The following is a 24789-nucleotide window of genomic DNA, read 5'->3' as shown; positions in this document are numbered from 1 at the left end:
TTGTGATGGGGATGGGCGGAGATAAACTACCATTTAGGTGCCCAAATATTCGACCGGCGATGACAGCCCAAATTATTCACCCGGCGAAAAAGTTCCGGCTCAAATCTCGATCTTTTTCTTCTTCTTTAAAAAAAAAATTTTTTATTTTTATTTTATTTTTTTTTTGAATAGTGACGACGGACAAAAACCCGAGGTTCCGGATCAAAACCGGCAGGTGGTAAAAAAACCGGATTTCCGGCTAAAACCGGAAAAGTGGCATCCCTGAGCAAATGATGGACCTGGATAGAAGAGAAAGCAAGACTGTGAACTAGTGTAGCCCAGGGAAGACCAATAGAAAGCCAACATCTCCATAAGGGGAATTCAATCCATCAAAATGCGACAAAGTCAAATAAAGGAGACAAACTAATTTCAAGAGCAATCAATCTGTGTGTCTGATAGCAAGTCTCACAGTTAAAACATGTTATGTACAAAGCTTGGAATCAATAATTTTCCCAGTGAAAAAGGGAGAGAAAAAAGTATGAATTCTCAAGAAACAATTAACCTGAGACATTTATCCAACATTATATTGAGCAAATTAGAGGTTTCTAATAACGAGTATAGAATTTATAATTCTAGATAATGTAGTTGGAAATATTAATCCCCATGGAAATGGAGTTTTTTTAATATAAAAATGGTGAGGGGGTAAATACAGTGCATTTTCACAAAGTAGAATAAATATAATTTGTATTCAAAACCAACTTTTACTAAATGTTTGTATAACTACAAGTTGGAAGCCTGCGCACTTTTGTAAAAGTAGTCTCTAAATTTTATAAATTGATAGCAAAAATGATAATTAAAATCAAGAGTATTAAACTCTTCATTTAATAATGTTATTTAAAATCAAAAGAGAGCTTTAGTTCAAAGTTCTGATACACATAGTAGAAATATGGTACAGTGAACATAATGGAGTTAAGTAGTTAAACGAATTCAAAACATCAGTCACAAAAAATATCACAGCATCAGTGCAGTTTCATTATCGCCCTATCTTTTCATTCTTTGAGAAATGAGCAAACTACTGAGTCCTACACACATTTAACATGAAAGGAAAACACTTAACATGCAGTCATCAACACATGGTCAAAAACTCTTTGCATTAGACTATTAAGATAAGAGAACTGGAAGCCCACAATATAAAACAACATCTAAAACTTGTAAATCCATAGCATGATGCAGGCATCGTCACTACGACTTTGACTGCGAGAGGAGTTTAAGTCTCTGTATCCATCACCCCCACTTAAAACAATGACAGCATTATTTCCCCCTGATTTTCTTAATGTTCCACGCACAGTGCTAGCTCTGTTAAGTCTATTTGGAGTCAGATCAGAAGCATTGGATAGTTTTATGGAAGAGTTGGATTTCTTCCTACCTCCTGGACTGGCCAGAGAAGGAGTTGATACAGAGGATGGCATTCCTGTAGATTCTATTTTTCTATCAGGTTGTGAAATCTTCCTGCCTTTCTTTGTTATGTCATTAGATGATGCCTGGTTTTCCATTTGTTGTGAATCTTTGATTAGCCGTGCTTGAGAAGCTGATGATAATTTTCGTAAATGAGCTGTTCTAAAGTTGCTAAGGGTATGTCTTGACCCAGGACCATAAGCACCATCGTCACTTGAAGAACCAACTCTATTCATGAGGCTATTATCATCCTCAAGAAGGTTTTCATACAACTCTTCAACCTCTAAGGGTTTGGTAAATGACAAATCACTGCAAGAACCTGACATACGTCGAGACTGCACCCTAATTCGTTGAGCCAGTTCAGACCGGAATGAGAGATTCCGACTTTTTCCAACTTTCATGGAGGAATATTCTTTATTGGCTCTCTTACGAAGAGCAAAAAGATCATCATCGTATGACATTGTTATTTTATCTTCTTCCTCCTGTTGTAACTCTTGATCTTTGAAAGAATTTCTACATTCACTCAAATTTTGATAAGGACTTTCATCACCATTTTGATCAGTAGCACTAGCCATATCTACACTGTTCTCCACTACAGTTCCACTAACATTAGAACTTTCTTCCTTTAAATCTGATGGTGAGGACACTGACTTTTGATTATCTTCATTTATCTCCCACTCTAGCCGCTCCATATTCCTCTTGCTTGGCCTTGACTTTAGGGTTGATCTTAGCGTACTTGACCTCCTGAGTTCCATTGTGTTGGAAGCACAAATAAGAGGCATTAGGAATTTCACAGGACCTCTATGGGCATGAAGGGACACACTGGGTCTGCCTCGATACAAGGGAACACCATCACTGAAGCAAGAGAAGATGAATATGATATGAGGTTTATAAAATTAGAAAATTTAAGAGAAGACATAGCAATGCAAATTATTCCGTGAATATTCTAAAAACAGATAAGAGAGAATGTGATGATAGCTGTAAGAAAATGTGTTTTTGGTGGGCACTTTGAAGTTCAATTATTGTTTTAATGTCATTATTTAAGCACTCCAAGATAAAAAATTTCTGAAAATTGATTGTATTTGCATGTCAAAACTAATCACTCCTGTTATCCAAATGAGCAAAAAGACGATTTAAAGATTTAACAATCTTACTCAGGAACCCCCCCCCCCCAAAAAAAAAAACAAAAAAAAACAAAAAAACAAAACAAAAAAAAAAAACAAAAAAAACAACAACAAAAAAAACCCAAAAAAAAACAAACTTGAAGCAGCTCAAATCTGGGTAATTAGGATTACTCAGCCATCTCAACCCCTTTGAGAAAGATAAAGGAATAAAACGGACAGGCTCAATCTATATTGTTTGCAAACGTAGACAAACAAAAGACCTATATTAAAGATACAACATTGTAATTGGTCAAGGATTCAATTTTACTATTTAATGTAAGCTCTAATATTGATCCTTGTAAATATATTAAAAAAGAGTGAGATTACCTAAGCCTAGGAAGGGTAAGTGTCAAAACAACACCCAGGTTGGTTCCAATCCACAAAAATCCTTTACTGGACGCCAGACTGGTTACCTTGAGATCTTCTGTAATCGGGTTCAGGGTCCAAAGCTTCTCTGAGGGACAAAGAAAATTTTGAAATGAAAATGATTAATGATAATCAATTATACAATAGTACGTTTTATCAATAGCTTTTATCAATAGTTTTACCAAGTTTATTTTGAGCAGAAAAACAAGTTCTAAGATATCACCAGAAGTTTTTTTTAAAAAACAACCCAAAAATCCCCCCAAAAACTTGAGTTTTTATATAGTGCAATATCTAATAAATGTGCTCAAAGTGCTTTACAACGGGTCAATGACCAACAGCAACACATAACATGTAGAACGAGACATGACGTCTGTTAGGCAATATTACAATTTTTCTATCAGAGACAATGCTGTTGACAGCCAAGTACTCATTTTAAACCTCAGTACGATGAGAGAATGTGAGTAAAGAGCCTTTCCCAAGAACTGAACTATGCGCTGAGAGAGGCTCAAATACAGGACCTTCCGATCCAAAAGCAAGTGACCACATAGCCGCACAATGGCGACTACAGTTTTGTACCAAATTGGGTGTGTGGTATAAAACAACAAAAAGGCAAGGAAACTTCTTGAGTCATCATCAAGTAAGAGAATGGCATTCCATGATACCTGACATTGATGATTTTCAAAAAAAATTAAAAGTACAAGACAAAGAAATTAAATTTAATAACTCCTAGTCCAAAAATTGAAATTGATTTCTTTTTAAATACATCCTAATTATGAAGAAATATTAACAATGATTTAAAACACAATTCCAATAATTTTTTTAAAAGAAAGAAAACTTTTATCAAATCATTACAAAATATTTTATTTGCAAGAAACATATCACATGATCTGAGCACGCGTCTTATCCTTCGAGAGGTTTTTCACAACAAAACATAAGGTAAAACAATATAATTTCTGAGGTTGCAGACATTGACATTATTCAAATTAAATAAGAAGATAGTTTGATAAAGGTAAAAAGAAAAAAACAAAAAGAAAACTAACAAGAATGCAGTTCATGATCATCCCTCTTACCTGCTGCTATCCTCTGTAAGAAATGCCCAATACTCATCTCTTGTAAGTTTTCCAGGGTCTCCACGTGAAAGAGTTTGATAAATGCACTGTTGGTAAAGGATACCCAGATGCCCATCCCTGCCCTTACGATATGGTCAACTACAGCCTCGTGATCAGCATGGAGGACTTGCTCATTCTAGAGGGTCAAAATAGGAAGATAAGTGAATGATAGTGTGTGTAAATTTCTAGTCCATTTTAAATCCAAACACATTTTTTTCTATGAACACTTTCACGGCAGTTTTGAAATGGTGATATAGTGTTTGACAGATGAATGGTAATACTCTTCAACAGTCGTAACGTCACTTCCTTCCTAATGACGCATGGTAGCTTAGTAACACTGGCTCTAAACTATTGGAACAATGGCGGACGCCATATGAAATATTTCTCCGACGAGCATAAAAGCGTATCCAAAGGGGAAAAAAAACATAAATTTGATCATGTTTTGACCTTTACACATTCTGATCACAAGGCATATGAAAAGTTCTAGCCAACATGAATAATAAAAAGTAATGATTTTCTTTGTTTAGAACCAAGATGGCCACCGTTGCCGGGCGGCGTGACATCACACTACTGAATCCAATTATATATGAACAAGATGGTGTACCAAGATGGTGTACCCTCAGACCAAGTTGGCAACCTGACCATCATGCTATGCACATAAACAGCCATTTTGTGAAACTGATATACACGACTCATTTTTTCCACAAATCACCTGAGACAGGAACATTTATTATAAGAGCCTAAAAAACCTCCAAGCAAATGGTTAATAAGACATAATTTAGTACAGATGAGGCAATATTAGGTAATTCAAAGAAGTTAAGTAGGTTCCATCAGTTTCTCAGAGTTAAATAATTACAAATGACCAAAATGCAGGATGACTGGCACCCAAAGAATACAAGGAATACTTTGTCGATCATTTTTAGTTTGGAACTGAAGAAAACAAAGTCCTTTCATAAATTTTGAAGATTACTATCATAACACCCCTTTTCCTCTTTGTTCCTTCTAATTGGCAATATGGTGCACAAACAAATAATTTATGGTGTGATATTCCTTCGAATTTCACCATTTTCTATTCTTAAAATTTCTTAGATATGAGAAATAGAGAATAATAATAGAGAAATTTAACCAAAATCGGATACCAATTGACCTCCATGAAAAACCTTGCAGACTCTCTATCGGACCTTCAGTCAATATATAATATCTGGTCAAAAATCGTATAATATTGATGCCATTTAGTGTTGAAATGTTACAAAACGACCTTTTCTAGTCCTCTATCTTTATGTAAGGCATAACATTAGCTATTTTTTTCTTCTTCTTCATTATTAATCAACAATGAATCTTATTCATCGACTAATAAGTCATGCTTGTTTAGTAATCACACTGCAAAGTTCTAAAAAGAAATTAATCATTTATCCATCTAAAATGTAGCTGCTGCCCAGCATACATGTACATAATATGTCGCCTTTATTTAAGAGCATTCTTATCTATCTAATGAACTATCTTTATTTCTCTATTATTTATTTATTTATTCATTTATGTGCTTATCTAGTTATCTATCCTAGCTTTAATTACTATGCTGATCTTATCTAGCATAATTTTTATTGCGATGATGTAACACATGTGATCATTTCTGAGAGAAGCAATAAAGTACTATTATTATTATTATTATTATTATTATTATTATTATTATTATTATTATTATTATTATTATTATTATTATTATTATTATTATTACTATTATTATTATCATTATTATCATTGATGTTGTTGTTACAGCCTCGTATAAAGATGCAGGTACAGATACAGAGTCAACTCGTGCTGCCTCGTCATTGTATAGCAGTAAAATATTCACCTTGACTTCCAGACTGTCAATTTCTAGTACGTAAAGACTGTTGCCACAACTCAGCCATATGTCTTCTTCCCATACAAAATGAATCCGTACAAAAGACGATCCAAATTCCAATACAACTGGACTGTCCATATTCCAAGCACCGTCTATTGACAAAGATAATAACTTTTATCTGACCTGTATTGTCATGGTATCATCATAATATAAATCTTAAAAATAACATAAAATTTGTTTTGATAATTCCTTGACAATTTAGAGAAGAATTTAATAATAATAATAATATATAATAATAATAATAATAATAATAATAATAATAATAATAATAATAATAATAATAATAATAATAATAATAATAATAATAATAACAACAACAACAACAATAATAATAATAATAAAGAAAATGTGAGTTTTCGTTTAACACTGAATCCACTTAATGGTTTCAAAGCACTTTACAAGGGGTCCCATGGCAACAGTAATAATATCTAACATGCAGGATGAGACATGTGTAATGTGTAGATCCATATACATAGGCTGAATGTGTTTGAATAAAATTTCACAAGTAATAGTAACAACAATAGTAGCCAATACACAAACATATGTGTAAACTTAGTTAATTGTAGTCAATTAAAGAGAATTTAGCGAGTACTTTTCACCTCTACAACTACCTAAATGGTGACAATAAATAGCTTGTTGACGTCAACCTTTCATATATGGCAGATCTTAAATAACGTACTGTTGTCTTGAATTGCCTAATGTGTCTTAGAAAACTGTATGTACTGTGCTGTAAATTTATTTGCTATAATGCAATATGGTTTAATTATTATAAAAGCAGCCGTTAGAAGGCATGGGTGGTATTCAGGTATTTAGTGTTCAATACCATGTGTTAACAGTTCTGCAAGAGTTAGTTTCTAAATTCTGAATACCATGAGGGCATCTTAAATCGACATTACAATCTGCATATTGCTGTTATAAATAAAAGCGTATTTCTTGCACTACCTAGTTGTGACTTTATATAGTTCAAAGTTCTGAAAAGTGAAGAGACAAGGGATTACACGATTTGTTCCAGTAGACGTTCCACCCACTTGTAAACACAAGAACAAGCCAGGAACACAAGAAGAAGTCATTACACAAAACAACAACAAACAACCATTCAACAATGTAGCCCTAAAGAGGTTATGAACGGAAATAGTGTTGTAGACCTTTATAAAAATGAGGTGAGGAAATAAGATAATATTGTTTTATATTTGTCGATATATTTTAAGTGGTACGAGATGAGCAATAATAATAATGACAAGACAATTTCAACTGACAATTGTACTGATCCACATTTTAAAGTAGACACAATAATGCTACAGAAGTCAAAGTATATCAGCATTTTTTTACACTCAACTTTATACAAATAAAATATTTATACATTTTCATTTAGATAATATACATAAGGGCAGAAACCAAGAGGTCTCTCTAGTTTGGTCAAGTTGAGTAAAGTAAAAGAAAATAAAAGAAAAAAGAAAAACATGACATTATCTTGTAAATTAAATTTTTTAACCTTAAGTTATAATTATAATTAAGTCACGTTTTCAAATATCTCTCACCCGACTCCCTTGAATAAACACTGATACATCCATTATCCAATCCACAGAAAATCCTCTCATCCACAAATCGCATGGATATGATAGTGGATGGGGTTTGAATAGCTCTTAGGGGGTCACGGCGTACGCCACATGCACTAGTGGGTGGGAATACCAGAAGGCTGAAGAAGGAGATATTACAGGTAAAGTGTTGCTACTAATCAACCTTACTGGAGAGTTGGCTGAATAGATGATAGATTGCATAAAACGCAGAAGAAAAAAAAAACGTGTTCACCATGCTGAAATCTCTTTTTTTTCCCCTTGGGTGAGAAACTTTGTATCTATTACACAATGGCAACTCTGCACTGCAGCTGATACTTGGGTTAATTTCATATTTTAGAAATAATAGATGCTAAAGACAAACTTCTCAGCTGGCTGAATTGATCTATTCTTGATTCTAGGATGAGTTTTTTAGTTGAATTCTGTTCCTTAGCAAATAATTTAAAAGGACAAACGTCCACTAGTTTGTAATCAGCAAAGAGATGCTGCGAAAGTAAAGTAATTTATATATATTTTCTCAGAACTAAAGAATGCTTGACAAACTTGCCGCTATAATTATGATAATATACACAAGGAGTGTTCAAAGACAGGTGTACCTTATTAACCTTTAGCTAGATATGATATCAACATGTTGAAAAATACATATATAAATATGCTGGTGCATTACTGGTAGTTGGTACCTTAGAAATGTACACAATGCATTCCTCTCATTAAAGTTTCAAATTTATTAGTTCTTTCACACAGCTAACCCATGTAATTACATCGAGCCTGGCTCCATCAATTCTACAAGTACCTTATGTAGGATCTGAGTAAACTGACTGATTCCTGGAAGTACATTGAGCCAGTATTCAATAACCTTACTCGTCTTTCAATCAGTTGTGGAAACACACTAAGTTCTTCGTAGACGAACCTTTCTTTGATCCATAAAAAAGGAATCTTTTGACTGGATCTGCCATTCTTTGTCTCAATGGTTTTGCCCCATTACATAATGTTAATTTGGGTTTGGGGTAAAAGTTCATCATTGGTATTAATGTGTTTTCTTTTTTTTTTTTAAATAAAAATTATATCCTTCTTGTTCAGTTTATAAACTTTTGACAACCCAAATATAGAATCAAGATACCTTGATGTCAATACTACTATTATATTCTTTCCTACAACTATATTTATTTACTGTACAGTTTCTACCCTCTGTACAGAGTTTGACTTCTTTCGTTTTACTTATGTTTAGTTCAATTCCCCATTTACCACTACATACTTAAGTCAATTTAGCACCTCTAAACAGAAATCCAGATGTGAGGTTTGATCCCAAAAGCTGACATTTCAGGATGATTTAATCCTAGTATTCACTCTACTATACCTATATGCATCGTCTTGACATCTCCTTGTTGATGATGTAAACATATCACAATACACTGTGTCATGGTTGATTTTCTTTTTTCTTCTATACATAATCAATTTTAACAGTAAACATGTAGGACAAGACATGATGCCTGTTTGGCAATATTACTTTTTTTCGGACTGAGACAATGCTGTTAAAATCCAGGTATTCATTTTACAACTGAGTATGGTGGGGGAATGTGAGTAAAGAGCCTTTTCCAAGGACTCTACTATGCTGCTCAGAGTAGGACTCGAACTCAGGATTTTCTGATCCAAAAGCGAGCGTCATACCACAAGACCACAGAACTGCACGTTTACATGTAAAATCTTGGGTTGTGATAAAGGGGAAATCCGAAATCTTTACAATCTTTGCCATATGCTATTTATTGAAATTAACATTTCTTCATATTAATTTTCTTTTAGAGTTAAAGCATCAGGTAGCATATTTAAATGAATTCAGTGCATGTTGTGACAACTGACATATAGAACAGTTGAATGAACTCACTCGTTATTGCATGTCGTCATCCACACTGTGTCCTCTACAAAGAGGAACTGGTTAGGTGAGGTCTCCTCTCCACAGCCTGGAACTAGCTCTACACTCAATATCTCACAATCACATGCCCTGGGAGGTCAAGCAGAAAAATAGTTAGACATTAAATAGGATTAATATAAGAAGTAATCTGAAGTAAGCATTATGGCAAACAGAAAACAGAGCATGACCTGGTCATCATTGTGCGCTATATTGATATTTTTCATTATCATCATCATCATCATCATCATCATCATCATCATCATCATCATCATCATCATCATCATCATCATCATCACCATAATAATAATAATAATAATAATAATAATAATAATAATAATAATAATAATAATAATAATAATAATAAAAATAATAATAAATAAAAATAATAATAATAATAATAATAATAATAATAATAATAATAATAATAATAATAATAATAATATCATCATTATCAGTGTTATCTATTTATCTATCCAGTGAAGTCAGATAAAGGTTTGGTCTGCATTTAATCATGGTTACATTGCCCCATAAGAAAGTTTTACTTGACCACCCATGTGGCGTGTCGGTTGGTTACCGAGTTGTTAGAGAGAAGCGGGAGCAGGGGAGTAGGTCGTGACAACCCTGTCTGGGGGAATAGAGGTTAACAAAAACATGTAGATTTGTTCCAGGTTCCTTTGCATTTGAATAAAGTGTATAACCATAGGGCTACTGAGACCTCTGATGATGGCGTATTTAACATTTAAATCATTATTTTAATCATATAGTTCTTTTCTTAATCATCATCCAAACATCAACCAGATAAACCAAAGCAATATTCACTTGAATGATTCAGTCAGGGCTGGCTTGGAGTTGTGTATGGACAATATTGAGACTTGGCCCCTCGACTCATGGGAGGAACAAACCCAAAGGTGTTGGACTCCAAGGCCTGAAGACTTCTCAGGGGTCAGGAACACAGACACAGCACACTTGGTCTGAGGAGTGATAGAGAAGATTTCAATTGGATTCGAGAAATCATGACATTAAAAAAAAAAATATTAAAAACATGCCAAAATATCATTGGTCACTCCTGAAAAAAGCCAATATCTGAGACACTACACCCCCCCCCCCCCCACCCCAAAAATACAAACAACAAACAACAAAACAAAAACAATATTAAGGCATCTTGAAGTACTCTCTTTTTTCTTTGATCGACTTTGATAATCTCTTTGATAATCTGATTACATATTTATAATATACTCTTCTTCTTCTTCTTCTTCTTTCAGCTTATCCCACATTTTGCAGGGTTGTCATAATGAATGCCACATCTCCATGCATCTCAGTTCATCTTCCTACAGGCCCAGTTTTTTCATATAGTCCTTTACTTTATCCAACCATTTAGTATTTGGGAGTCCCTTTTTCATCTTTCCCGCTAAATGTAAGTCCAATACTTTCCTTCCCACGTACTCCCTCTCTCGTCTCTTTACATGTCCGAACCATTTCAATCTATCTTCTCTCATCTTTATTGATACATTCTTCACTTCAGTCAACCTTCGAATTCGAACATTTCTCACTTTATCTTTTCTTGTCCAGCCAAGTGACCATCTCAACATCCTCATTTCTGCCACCTCAACTTCTTTATCTTATTTCTTTGTTGTAGCTGCTTGTCTCTCATCCATCTAACATTGCTGGTCTTTTCAACTGCTGTATATATTTTCCCCTTCAGCTTTGTAGAAATTCGTTTGGCACACATAACTCCAGTTACCTTCCTCCAATTCTTCCAGCCTGCCTGTATCCTCTTCTTAACCTCCATCTCATTGCCCCCATTTCCTTGTACAGTTGTTCTTAAGTATTTGAATTGGTTTGTCTGGCACATCCTCTTCTCCTACCTTTTTTATATACTCAAAACCTGAAAATCACTGTTATCCTTTAAAACATATCTAGTATTCACAAATGTAAATATAATCCATAACAATACCATACCCGATGTGATCATATTTGCAGGTCTGATAAGTGATGAAGTTATGGGCTTATTTTAACATTGCTGTAATGGGCAATACACTCCGTTGGTTTGAGGGTATTTCCATTACAATAATGAGACCATAACAAATTGGGTTACCAGACCTGCAATTATGTACACGTCACACCTCAAAAAGTCAGGCTTTTTAAAAACACCGAAGGTATAAAGTCCCTCGAGAGAGAGCTCCATGTAACTGAAATTTATCCTGATTTCTGTAGCATTGAACAGACTGTAGCAATAGTTTACATCCCTTTGAATAAGAGCCCAGTTTATCATAAAATACTCTTGAAAAGATCTAGCATGAATAAGAGTCCAGTTTATCATAAAATACTCTTGAAAAGATCTAGCATGAATAAGATCCCAGTTTATCATAAAATACTCTTGAAAAGATCTAGCATGAATAGGAGTCCAGTTTATCATAAAATGCCCTTGAAAAGATCTAGCATGAATAAGAGCCCAGTTTATCATAAAATACCCTTGAAAAGATCTAGCATGAATAAGAGTCCAGTTTATCATAAAATACCCTTGAAAAGATCTAGCATGAATAAGAGCCCAGTTTATCATAAAATACCCTTGAAAAGATCTACCATGAATAAGAGCCCAGTTTATCATAAAATACCCTTGAAAAGACCTATCAACCTCGACTACCCAATTACTGCTGGCTGGATTGAGGGTTCACCAGGATCGGTAAGAGTCCCTTTACATGAGAGGTGATTGCTAAGTTACATGGATTAAACAAATTGAAAAAAAAGTGACATTTTAAATAGGTTGTTTATTGCCTTGTTCTAGATTGTAAAAAAGGAGAATACCAAGAGCATGATTTATTCACACGGAAATCTAACCATCTCTCATACAAATAAAATACTTTGAAACCATGAAGCCCAATAAGCTGGAATATATCCTAATTTCAATAAAGCGTAAATGACAGAAAAACTACTTCTATTATCTTTATATAGGACACTCATAATACCAGTTCTAAGCTCGATTCAGCAGCGCAATCACTGATGAGAGAACAGAGAGATCACAAAAATACCAACTAGACTTGGATCTGAACTAGAAGGATTTGTGGACAGATGAAGTACTCTACCTATTGTCATACAGGCCAGGGCCTCTTTTATAATTTCCTTCATATGGACAAAACACATTCACTTCACCAATTATAAATAACTATCTGATCAGTGAGAAGCCGATGACAAATTATACAATGGGAAAAATAATATAATTTATTTCATACTAAGGGCAAAGACAAAACATCAAAAGTGTATCAATTTCAAGCTTCATTACATTCCTACCTTAGTATAATTCCTAGGAACATCAACAGGTACATGTTTCATAAAATGTGCAGGCATGGCATCAAACTCTAAGTCGTCACTGGCAATTGTCCTGTCCCAAGCAGGGCTGTTGCTTCTGTCCTGTGCTAGTTTAGCCATTAAAAAGTCAACACTCCAGTCTTGTTTGATGGCAGCTGTCTGGGTTTGGAGAACGTAGTGAGGCTTGTCTGACCTAGTAAGATGGAAAAGGATTTTGGTAACTTTTATAAAACAAACATATGTACATTGTTCAATTTCAATTTAGATTAAACCGATTTCTCATATCTTAAAAAAAAATACAAGTTATTGTCAGCAGAATAGTTCTTTAAAATTATGATTAGAAAACCGTTTATTCACATCATAAACACCTGGATATTAAATTTAGTTCTGGATCTCATATAATATACTAAATTATTGTCAATATTGTCCACATTTCCAATAAAAATTCTATTAAACTGTTATGACAAGAAGAGATATATATTGTATATTCAAACCTTGAATTGTCAACTAAGACTATGGAGCAGCTGTTGACCAATCGCAGCTGTTCATCTTTAATTTGAATCATTCTTTGCAAATCCCTGGTCATTTCATGGATCAACTCTTCAGAAAAACCCTATTCAAAAAAATCATTAAAATTGTTTAATGTCAGAAGAGTTTATCAGCACATGTCATATTTGTGACCTACCCTCTCTTTAACGGTATTACATCGCGGTGAACTAGATGTCAAAAATAAACATCAAAGTGAAAATGACCAGAAATGTAAGATTTTTGGGTTTTTTTTGTAACTGTAAAGTAAAAAAAAATTTTTTAAATAACTATATGCATTGTCCTCAATAAAACATATATATATATAAACCAAGCTCCACTATGTTTAGCTATGTATTTAATATGTAGCATCTAAATTGACGTGACATAAAACTGTTTTGAAAAGGTCGATTGCTTTTTATATCATAAAAATGTTAATGAAACAACTAGATCATGTATAAGCTATACCAAACACTCCCCTTACAGTTTGTTCAATTGCCTTCCTTTTGTTGCTATCCACACACATATTCACACATATACAACACACAATAATGGTAATAATAATAATAATAATAATAATAACAACAACAACAACAACGACGACGACGACAACAACAACAACAACAACAACAATAATAATAATAATAATAATAATAATCATAATCATAATCATAATAATCATCATCATCATCATAATCATAATAATAATAATAATAATATAATAATAATAATAATAATAATAATAATAATAATAATAATAATAATAATAATAATAATAATAATAATAATAAACCATTAAATTCAGACGAAGTCAGTTATAAATCAGAAAAAAAAGAAAAATTAGGATAATTGCTTATAGTCTGTAGTGCATTTTAAACCCTCTGATTGTTGCTAATTCAATAGCCACTACCAGGTAAATTGGTTCGTAAGTGGAACACTTTTAGGAAAAAGATGACCATCAACATTACAAGCATAAGGTTTGATATCTTAAATGAGAATCCTGACAGCCCAGTTGGTAGAGAACTTGTCGTATGCAAACTGACCGAGATCAATCCCGGATAAGTCGAGGTTTTTTTCTGACCCATTCCCCATCCAGTGGTGAATGGGTAGCTGGGTCTGTTAGATCTGGTGGAAAGTACTTTGCCACAGACTAACGTTTTATCCAAGGGTGACAATTGCTGCTGCCCATTTCAAGCTGTAGAAACCGGGATAAACTCCGGCTCCATGGACATAATAGCCCTGGAAGACTACTTTTCTTTTTTTTTTTTAAATTGTTATGATTTCTTAAAATAATAAACACACCATGGATACTTACATGCCCAATATAAGACCTTTTAAGGGTGGAGACCAAGCCTGAGATTTGTCCCAAGACCGTGTAGTCATGAAGCATTTCACTTAAATCCGCATACAGATGATAGGGATCCTCCTCTGATTTATCTGATCATTAAATATTTTAAATTGGTATGAGAGATTGGAATACAACCAGAATTTGCTAAAATTATAATTTATCCAAAAAAAAAGAAAGAAAAAAAAGTGAATGATCTTATCAGAAATTCATAATGTCATAACAATGTATTGATCCATCAATTTCATAAGTACCAATGTCAAAAAGGCTGCTTCCAACTTCCAACCCATTCTTCTTCCTTTTCTATGTGGTTAACTTAATTTCCAAAAACAAAAACAAAACCTATCTCACATGTACAAATATATAATGTAACTCACCAAATCAAAGTGATAAAACGTTGGAGTTAACCATATTATAAAATTTTTATCTATAACCAATAACATGAAAAACAAGAGAGATGTCTAAATATATATGTGCCCGCCCAACTGCATTAATTTGGTATCACGTTAAATGAACTAGATGAAGACAAATTTGAAGTGAAAGTCAAAATAATCAGAATTAAATAATTTAAGCTTTCTGAATAACAGATAGAATGTAAAAATTAACAGCAGTTATGAAATGAAAATTTCGGGCATATAGCCTTGGTCAAGAGTATCAAAATAATGTCATAATTCAAAAATGAAAAGTACGAACATAACCTCCAAGATTCAAAATTTCTTATTTTAAACTCGACACACCCCAGCCCTGCCCCGATATTTGAAACCTCATTGTTCATGAGTTGAACACTGACCTCCACCACCATCCAACTGTGATGAGATGATGTGAATTTTCCCAGGCTCCCTCTTGACTATACTCTGCATGTCTGGGGTGATGGCAGTGTCCTTCAACTCCAAGTCTTTCAGTTTGGCCATCCAGCGAAGACCAAGACGCTCCACTCTGAATCCTGACTGTTCTCTGAGAGGTCAATGAAGCACAAAGCTTTTAAAATATTCAGTTATTCTATGGCTAAATAAAAAAATGTCAGGACAATTTTTTAAAGTCTTCGACATATGAATTATCAATCTAGATATGATATATTTAGTCTATTTCGATATATTTAGTTTGTGTGTAATAAGATATGACTATTTTTAACACTATGTGAATTGCCTGAAAAGGACAATGAAGATTCTATATTTCTAAATAACACAGTATTCTTCAGATTTTATGACAGCGAAAATGAAAAGTGATATATGTGAGTCTTTTAAAAATGTCACCAGACTAGCCCAAGATCATGTCCCTGGATAAATTTTTTCCCCCTTTTATTAATTATCATCATTTTGCTTCTGTGTGTCAGTTTTCTGCACATTTTACAAATAAAATAAAAAATATAACAATCTTTATTTTCAAATCCTATTATCAACTCAAAAAGAAAAGGAGGAAAAAAAATCTTAAAAAACAAACAAACCAAAACCAACTATCAGCTCTTTCTATAAGTTATAGATTTTTTTTAATCGTCTAACTTAGTACTTACTTCTCAATAACCTTGACACAGAGCACCATGTCATTCAACAGTATAAGTCTTCTGTCTTTACATTTCATTGACTCAAACTCACCAATCTAGAGATAAACATAAATCAATGAGGAATAATAATAATATGACACTTCATGCTGTTTGTTTGTTTGTTTTTAAGGGTTTTACGGCGCTTGCAACACATTTAGTTCCTATCAGCGCCAGTAAAAAGGAAGAAAATTGATGGTAAATTACTCTAGCTGTAGAATTAAAAGGATTTGAGGAAAAAGTAAGTAAAAAGGGAAATGGTCAAATAGGGAACAGACGTAGATTCCAAGAGCACACTATAAGTGTCCTTAGTTTGAGATCACCTAAAAGTTTCACTCAAACACCAGCACAAGATCCCACTAAGAGGAATACACACAAATGTGTACAAATAATATGTTAAAAATAAAAAAATAACAGTACATAACAGAGAGATGATTTACAAGGAAAAAAAATACCATCTCCCAAAACTATAACTATATCTTCGACTGTTTCCTTCCCAGCCAAGGGTCAGTTCAAAAACAAGTAATCTCATTCCAAGACAAAGACAGAAAATAATAGGGAAAACAGATACAGGGGGATAGAAGACACAGCAAGTACCTCCCTGCCCACTATGGGAGGTTGGGTACCCCACCCAGAGACTTCATGCTGTGAAATAATACAAATTTTGCTGCTTGAAGATCCAAGAAATAAATAACAATGATGAAACAGAATGGAAGCTTCAGTTCAATTTATAGAGACAGATGAAGTGGATGTTTGGGGTTTCCCCTTTGTCAACAACACATGATGTATGAAACACTAGAGACGAGTGAGAGATGAGAGGTCGGTGTTAAGGCAAATCATTCAGCTTAACAACGCAATCCTCACATTTCTCATTTGTCTTTAGCTTTTACATTCAGACAAAGGAGAAACCCGAAACGTCCACATCATCTGTCTCGGCAATATAAATTCAAGCTTACATTCAAATTTATTATTGTTATCCATGCTGTGAACGGTGTTTAAAAACTTGAACAAGATTTAATATCTTTGATCCCGAGGGGCATGGTGGCATGAATAATACATTACATGATAACCCGTGAGATGTGAAGTCAGCATTGGGGCTCAAGTCCCTTGCTCAAGAAAAAAATCAAGCCCCGTCAGTCAAGCCCCGTCAGTACAGCTGAAATATTTGATCTCTGAGTGTTCATTCATTGTCAAGTCTTATCCATTCCACCATTGCAACTCTTTGATCAGTCACAAAGTACACGCATCAGATCGGATATTTCATCAGCTACTCAATCACAGCTTGGCAGACAGAGGGGTTATAAACAGTATTAAGTAATTAATGTTAGAACTTGGAGAATGAAAATGAATAGGTCGTATTTAGGTTGTGTTAGATTCCTATAGAAGTAAAGACATTAAATACACTTTAAGGTTATAAGTTATTAGTTCTTATAAAGTTTTTATCTTCCGTAATATCCCCATTAAGCACACCAAACTTAATATAAGCGCACTTTTATAACTAATTCCTAATAAAATCTCTTTTTTAAAATTCATAATAAATATCAAAATAAGATACACATTTACTCAATAGTGCTAGCCAAACTGAACTTCTCTCTTCACTATTTTGCATCCCATTTTACATTAAAAATAGTACCGATGCTTTTGTACTAATATTATTACTACACATTATATATTAATACTACACATTAGAGCATTCGTTCTATCTGTCAATACCTTGCCCCCATGTTGACCCTATGAACTATTTTGTTCTAATAAGGTGAGAGTTTTTTAATAGGGCCAAGACCATCAGCTAGTTTCAGTTCACATTTCATACTTTCTATGACTCAATTTGATAAGTGCACAAAGAGTACATACACTTGATTTGGCATTTTGATTTTATCATATATTATTATATTGTCCTCTCCCCCCGCTGTAGACTCGACATAAATGTGCTCAACGCCTTACCACTTGTTCCACTGTGTCATATCGAAGGAGTCTCCTGCTGGTGTTCACGTCCAGATTCCATCCAGTCAGCATATGTTTGGCTTTCTGTCTAGTCAGCTGGTGGATTGTCTGGAGAGCCTGGAGAAATCATAATAATAATAATAATAATAAATAATAATAATAATAATAATAATAATAATAATAATAATAATAATAATAATAATAATAATAATAATAATAATAATAATAATAATATAATAATAAATAATAATAAATATAATAATACATACATACATGCATGCATACATACATACATACATACATACATACATACATACATACATACATACATACATACATACATACATACGTACGTACGTACGTACGTACGTACGTACATACATACATACATACATACATACATACATACATACATACATACTTATGTATACAAGGCATGTACAATGTTATTTTTCACATTATTCAAATGAGATCCATATTGTATGATGCGTCTTGTTTTACTCTGTCAAGTAATATTAAAAACTCCTTTCTGACAAATGTGCATTTACATTTTGTTTTGGTCCCATTTCAGAATGGGGTGAGGCAAGGAACAGCCAAAGACAAAACCAATCAACATTATGAATTCAAAATAAATAACCCACCAACCTGGAATCTCTGCTCACTGCATCTCTTCCTTTCATTCAACATGTGTGTGACATTTTCCAACTCAGTCAGTGCCAGCTGTAACGCTCTACGGTCGTGGTGGGATGGAGGAAGGTATTTGATGAGATCCTGGAGAGAAGGCATTGCCATGCAAATTATCAAAACCCAGGAAATGCAGGTGCGATGTTAAGTTTGTAAATCATCATCATTGCCTTTTTCACCCTGGGTCAGGGTATAGGCCACAGACAAACAGTTTCCATCTTTCTCTATCCTGAGCTAACTTTTTTATCTCATTCCCGGTCTTATCACTTCTCTGTATATCAGCTTCTTTAATTCTTCTCCATGTTCCTCACAGCCTTCCCCTTGATCTTCCGCTTTGAGGGTTCCAGTCCAATATGGAATGGAGGATTCAACTTAATTTATTGAGACAGATAATATGGACGTTTTGGAATTCCCCTTTGTCAACAAAACATGATGAATGAAACACTAAAGACGAATGAGAGATGAGCGGGCGATCTTGTGCCATTCAAAATCTCACATAGACAACAACATAAGATCTTTGTCAAACACACCCACGAATTACGTGCCTGAGCGAGCCTTTACTCTCGGTATAGGTCAGGTTGACCTCAGGGTCAAGCGGTCAATCCTGCAGGTAAAGCTGCATACAATGCATTACGTTCCAAAAACATATAAATTGAGTAACGGCATTTCCTGTTTTCAGTCTACTGCTACTCCTCTTTTAAATTCACAACATATTTTTCAAAGCTTGGATATAACTGCATTTTTCTTGTTTGATATTTGTGTCTGGGTTTCATTATTCTGCTGTGATTAGTTCTTTAGTTATTTACATCTGAAAAACTCAATGAATAAAATCAATTACAGGAGCTATTTATTTTTTTTTTTAATTAATATAAAACTTTTGACACATCCAATTATTTAAAAAGTTGTATCGGCGCATCTAACATTCTATGGGCTTTCTAATGATTAAAACCGTTTAATGGACTTGTCTTTTAATCTTTTATAATATTTTTTTTCTTGCAATGCACATACAGGCAAACGGATCACACTTTAGAAACCCACATGAAATCTTTAAATGAACTTTGTAGTGTATGTGGCAATACAGCACTCACTCAAAAAGAAAAAAAACGTAACCGCTAAAGATTACTGTGTAAAGATTTCAAATGTGAAATACTTTTGTTATTTGATATTGATATTGGAAAAGACTTAGAAACAACACATTCAAAAGTGATATGTTACAAATGTGTAAAAAGAATCAAAAACATGAAAGTATATAAAGGAGAAGAGTTTTTAATAAACTCCCGGACTATTGTAAAAAACAGTCAGCATTTGTGGACAGATTTTGTCCCCAGTGACATTACAATGTGCAATGTGTACAAAACATTTACAAACATACGAGTCGGCTGCATTAAAGATAGGCAGTCAAGTGACATTCAAACCTTAGACACAACGCAAGACACACATTCATCACACTCCACAGAAATCACAGTAGACAATGTTATAATGACAACCAGTCTTCTTCAAGTTTCCCTGACTTACAGTCTCATGTACCAGAAAAGAAGATAAGATTAGAAAAGAACGACAGAAAATATCAAGTAAATTATCAAGAAACAATACAGGACAGTTTACAAAGTATTAGACGGGTAGAGACACCTAAACAATTTGAAATTATAATGTGACTTTTGACTGAAAGAAAAGTGACATAATAGAGCAGGAGTTTGGATTCCCTCCCTCTCCTGAGAATCATGTTTTTCCCCCATTTTAGTCTCTCTCTCTCTCTCTCTCTCTCTCTCTCTCTCTCTCTCTCTCTCTCTCTCTCTCTCTCTCTATCTATCTATCTATTTTATTTATCTCTAATCTCTATCTCTCTGTCTATCTATCTATCTATTTTATTTATCTCTCTCTCTCTCTCTCTCTCTCCCCCCCCCCCACCCCCACCTCCCTCTCCTACGTCTTGACACACATACGCTCACGCCGACAGACAATAAATACACATCACACATAAAGTCAGATAGATAATACACATAATTTACGCTTTGTACAAATAAATGTTTAAAACCATCCCGGAATTTGGAATTATCTATGTTTTCTGTTATTCAAACTGTGAGAAAAGATTGTCTTCATTGTGTACTTTGGTGACTTATACGAAACAATTACGGTATCCCAAATATAAACGGCTATTACTATGAAATGATTGACAAGTCCATTTAGAGACGACATAAGTAAATTCTCTTAATGTTTGTCTTTAAGTTGAACCAAGTTTTATTGCATTTGAGCGTGTCGTTTTTTTTGCAATTTGGGGGTAAAGTTAAAAGTAAGTTAATTATTTCTCAAAATATGAGTAATTTATAATTAACAATAACTTCCTTTCACCTAACACTATGAGAATCGAATTTATATCATAATACTAAGTATTTTCTAAATATTTTCTTTCTGTAAATTTCTTTGCGTTCATGACCATATTAAACTTGGGATAGCAGGTTTACAAAGTAAACAAACACGCGTCATGACTGGGAGTAACAATCATTCAACAGGTAATTGTTATCATGACCCCGAGGTCACGCCCCCACGAAGGAGAAGGGGGCTGACTGGGTGGTAAGGCATGCGGTCAGGTTGAGTTCACTGAATAACTAAAGGCACGGCTTTTCGTTTCTGTGCAAAAGGGAGAACCTCTTATGGTTCCTAATACTAATAGACAATCCCTTAGGGAGGTGATTTACAGGGGAACATAATATAATCTCCAACAGAAAATAAAACCACACTCACTTGCATCTATTTCCCTCAAGGAGCGGTTCCAAGTAGTCCTTTAGAACTATCAGGCTCATGGAGCCAGAGTTTATCCTGGTTTCTGTAGCATGAAACGGACAACGCCAACTTCTTGCTAGGCTAGTCTATCACAAATTACATTCGACCAGATCTAACAGACCCAGCTACCCAATCACTGCTAGGTGGACAGGAGGGGGGGGGGTTAAAAAAAATCTTGACTGCATCTGGGAACAATCTCGGTCCCTTTGCTTGTGAAGCGAGTGCTCTGCCAACTGAGTTATCGGGACCCCTAGAGGTACCTAGCCAAGGCCTAAACAAGTCACCTCACTCTGGGCAAGGACACAAAGCCAGAGAAAATGGTTTAAGTAAGGGAGACAGAGGACCAGTAGCTTCCATCAATTGCCCACTTAAAATTGATGGGAATCTCCAGTTCGCAGTCCAAATGAAAATAAAATAAACATGAACATAACTAACCTGCAAGCACATGATAAATTGTGGAAATCTCTGAACAGGTTTCACCATGAGACCAAATACAGAAAGTCTGTCTGAATTTAATTTCTCTCTTTCCTGGAAAAAATAGGTTTAAAAAGTTGTTTTTTTAAATGACATGAGATTGTAAACAAAAACAAAAATCTACATTTTTAAAGATACAAACAGGGATCACGCTACTCTCTTTTTATTCGACTCCATCCAATATATTCTAGTTTATTTACAATGGAGAAACAATATAAATTGTTTTTATTATCTTATCCTTTAAACATATTATTATTATCATCATCATCATCATCATCATCATCATCATCATCATCATCATCATCATCATCATCATCATCAATCATCATCATCATTATTATTATTATTGTTATTATCATTATTATTATTATTATTATTATTATTATTATTATTATTATTATTATTATTATTACTATTATTATTATTATTATTATTATTATTATTATTATTATTATTATTATTATTATTATTATTATTATTATCATTATTATTATTATATTTTGTGTTGTTTTTTCTTAATTTGTATTTTTTTTTTTCTCTATGAAAGCACTGGAAAAATGATATTTATAGAAAGTCACCTCAATATCAACATTTGAATGTAAGAGCTTGAATGTAGGAGGAAAACAAAATAAATAACTTAAAATGCATTAAACGAAAAAACAAAAAAAAAAACAATAAAAAATACTGAAAACTGCATTGGATATTTAGGACAGATGACAAGCCAGTAACACCTATCAAAATACTTTTGGACATATTACAACATTAAATATTAACAAAAAGGTTGAGACTAGAACACTTTCATAAACTAAATATTTCTCCCTGAAATTTCGAGCACACAAAATGTCCAAATTCATAATTTTATAACAATATTGGATACAATAATAATTTTTTTGTTTGTTTGTTTGTTGCTTTAGGTCTCTTCCAACACAATTGAGGTTATATGAGAGACCGCTGAAACAAAAAAACAAGCAATCTAACAAAAATAGTACAAATGTCAATCAAAATCATAACCTAAAGATATCATAAGCTAAATTATAAATAACCAAGAACAAACAGGCAGAGGATTTACAGGAAAAAAAATATCCCTGTCAAAAATACAATCACAAACCAAAGAAGCAGGATAGGCTAGTAAAGAGAAGAAGAAACGACATCACTATCGGATCGTACACCCATGCGAACATCATAGGTATATGATTCAAGGGTGATGCTCCCATCCAACCACCCGCCAATAATAATTTAGACACTTCGTCCGAGATAACAACTTTTCAATATATTACTTCTACATTTTGGTTATAATCAGTTGGGTTTCTCACTCTCAAAAACTCATCAAAAGATTGCTTGTTTCTTTGGGCTGTTCTTATTTCTTCCATTGTCGCAGAAAAATTGTTGACATAAATACTATAAGCATTCACAACCATGGTCTTGGAAAACTGGGGAAATATATTTAATTGTAGGAAATAAACTTTAGTGTCAGTGAGTGCTTATCTCAGAACTTGTTAGAAACAATATAGGTTCAACAAAAAACAGTTTTACAGAGTTATATTTAATACTTGGAAAAGTACAATTGTAAATAAATATGAACATTTATATAGCACATTTCCACGGCTTTACCATGCTCAACACACTTCCCTATGTTTCTTTTTCCCCTCAGCAGGCCATATGGAGCAATAAATAAAAAAAATTAATTAAATTCCCTTTATTCATCCCATAGGGGAAAATTGTCTCTAGGGTCTATTCCAAGGGAAGACTGAAATTACCCAGGCATCAGCCGCAATGCAGCACCGCAAATTGAGCTTGGGCGAGGTGACTTGCTCAAGGCCACACAGTGCAGCGGCGGATGATCGAACTCGGTACCTTTCAGGTATGAAGCAAAGACTGTACCGCTGAGCCACGCTGAATATTTTCTTTTCATACAATAGCTATCACCTATAAGGTGTCCTTTTTGTACTAATGCAATATCCATCACTGCCTATAGCCAGGTACTCATTCACACCCAATTTGAAAGGGAAAATGTGTGTTAAGTGCCTGACCCAAGGATAAAACTTCAGGCCAGAATTTTCCAATGATCACTGTCATCCATCTGACCACTGACCACGCAAACATAGTTTGACTTTTGTGACAAAGACGAGACACTGTACCACTGAGTAACCGATGTACCATTGTAATGATGAGGGATGGTATATGAAAAATGTGATAAAATCTTGATGATTAACCACTTGAACATTATACTTGTATTTTTTATATCGATAAAAAAGGTTCCCCATTTATAATATCCTGTTTCCCTTCTGCAACACCAAAGAAGAAGATGATAGAAGATAACCATGCTCAATGCGCTATATACTTTCAAGATTTATGCGATGAAAGCAGACTAATAATTTCTATCATCTAAACAGTACTTGCTAGATTCAAAGTGCACTGAATATCACATCCACTAGCCGGATATAATGCACCAACACACAAAACAATGTGTAACCTTAAATGTTTATAGTTTGATTAATTAGTGAGAACTACTCATAAAAAGGGGTGGCTAAAAACAAGAACAAAGAGTTGAGTGACGAAAATTTCATTCTATCCATATTATAAGTCATTACCTACCATAAACATTGAATTTCAGCATGCTTAGATTCTAGCACATTTTTTGGCTTCTCTCAAAGCATGCTCAAATCCAGCGAGTACTGTACCTCGAAGAGTTTCCGGGTCAGTTTACAGGAGATTAGAATAAAAAATATTCCAAT

The 24789-nt window shown here is 33.8% G+C and overlaps 1 protein-coding gene across 1 annotated transcript in view; it reads right to left on the bottom strand.

The window, feature by feature from the left end:
* Positions 1–137: 137 nt before the first annotated feature.
* Positions 138–24789, bottom strand: part of LOC144971182 (uncharacterized) — a 56396-nt gene continuing 31744 nt past the window's right edge. The window contains exons 12-27 of the mRNA XM_078911669.1: positions 23368–23484; positions 22016–22108; positions 18761–18886; positions 18116–18232; positions 16145–16230; positions 15425–15588; positions 14605–14726; positions 13259–13377; positions 12747–12957; positions 10278–10429; positions 9432–9548; positions 7514–7671; positions 5925–6067; positions 4034–4208; positions 2925–3051; positions 138–2289 (exon numbers count right to left, since the gene is read on the bottom strand). Coding sequence (XP_078767795.1) covers positions 1182–2289; positions 2925–3051; positions 4034–4208; positions 5925–6067; positions 7514–7671; positions 9432–9548; positions 10278–10429; positions 12747–12957; positions 13259–13377; positions 14605–14726; positions 15425–15588; positions 16145–16230; positions 18116–18232; positions 18761–18886; positions 22016–22108; positions 23368–23484 — 3135 coding nt within the window. The 3' untranslated portion in view covers positions 138–1181. The remainder of the gene's footprint in view (positions 2290–2924; positions 3052–4033; positions 4209–5924; positions 6068–7513; positions 7672–9431; positions 9549–10277; positions 10430–12746; positions 12958–13258; positions 13378–14604; positions 14727–15424; positions 15589–16144; positions 16231–18115; positions 18233–18760; positions 18887–22015; positions 22109–23367; positions 23485–24789) is intronic.

Source organism: Berghia stephanieae, chromosome 4 (genome assembly GCF_034508935.2).
Source record: "Berghia stephanieae isolate SIO BIC M18660-M18661 chromosome 4, UCSD_Bste_1.3, whole genome shotgun sequence".
In the NCBI taxonomy this organism is placed as follows: domain Eukaryota; kingdom Metazoa; phylum Mollusca; class Gastropoda; order Nudibranchia; family Aeolidiidae; genus Berghia; species Berghia stephanieae.
The sequence above is the reverse complement of the archived record's forward strand: the minus strand, read 5'-3'. Positions and strand labels throughout refer to the sequence as shown.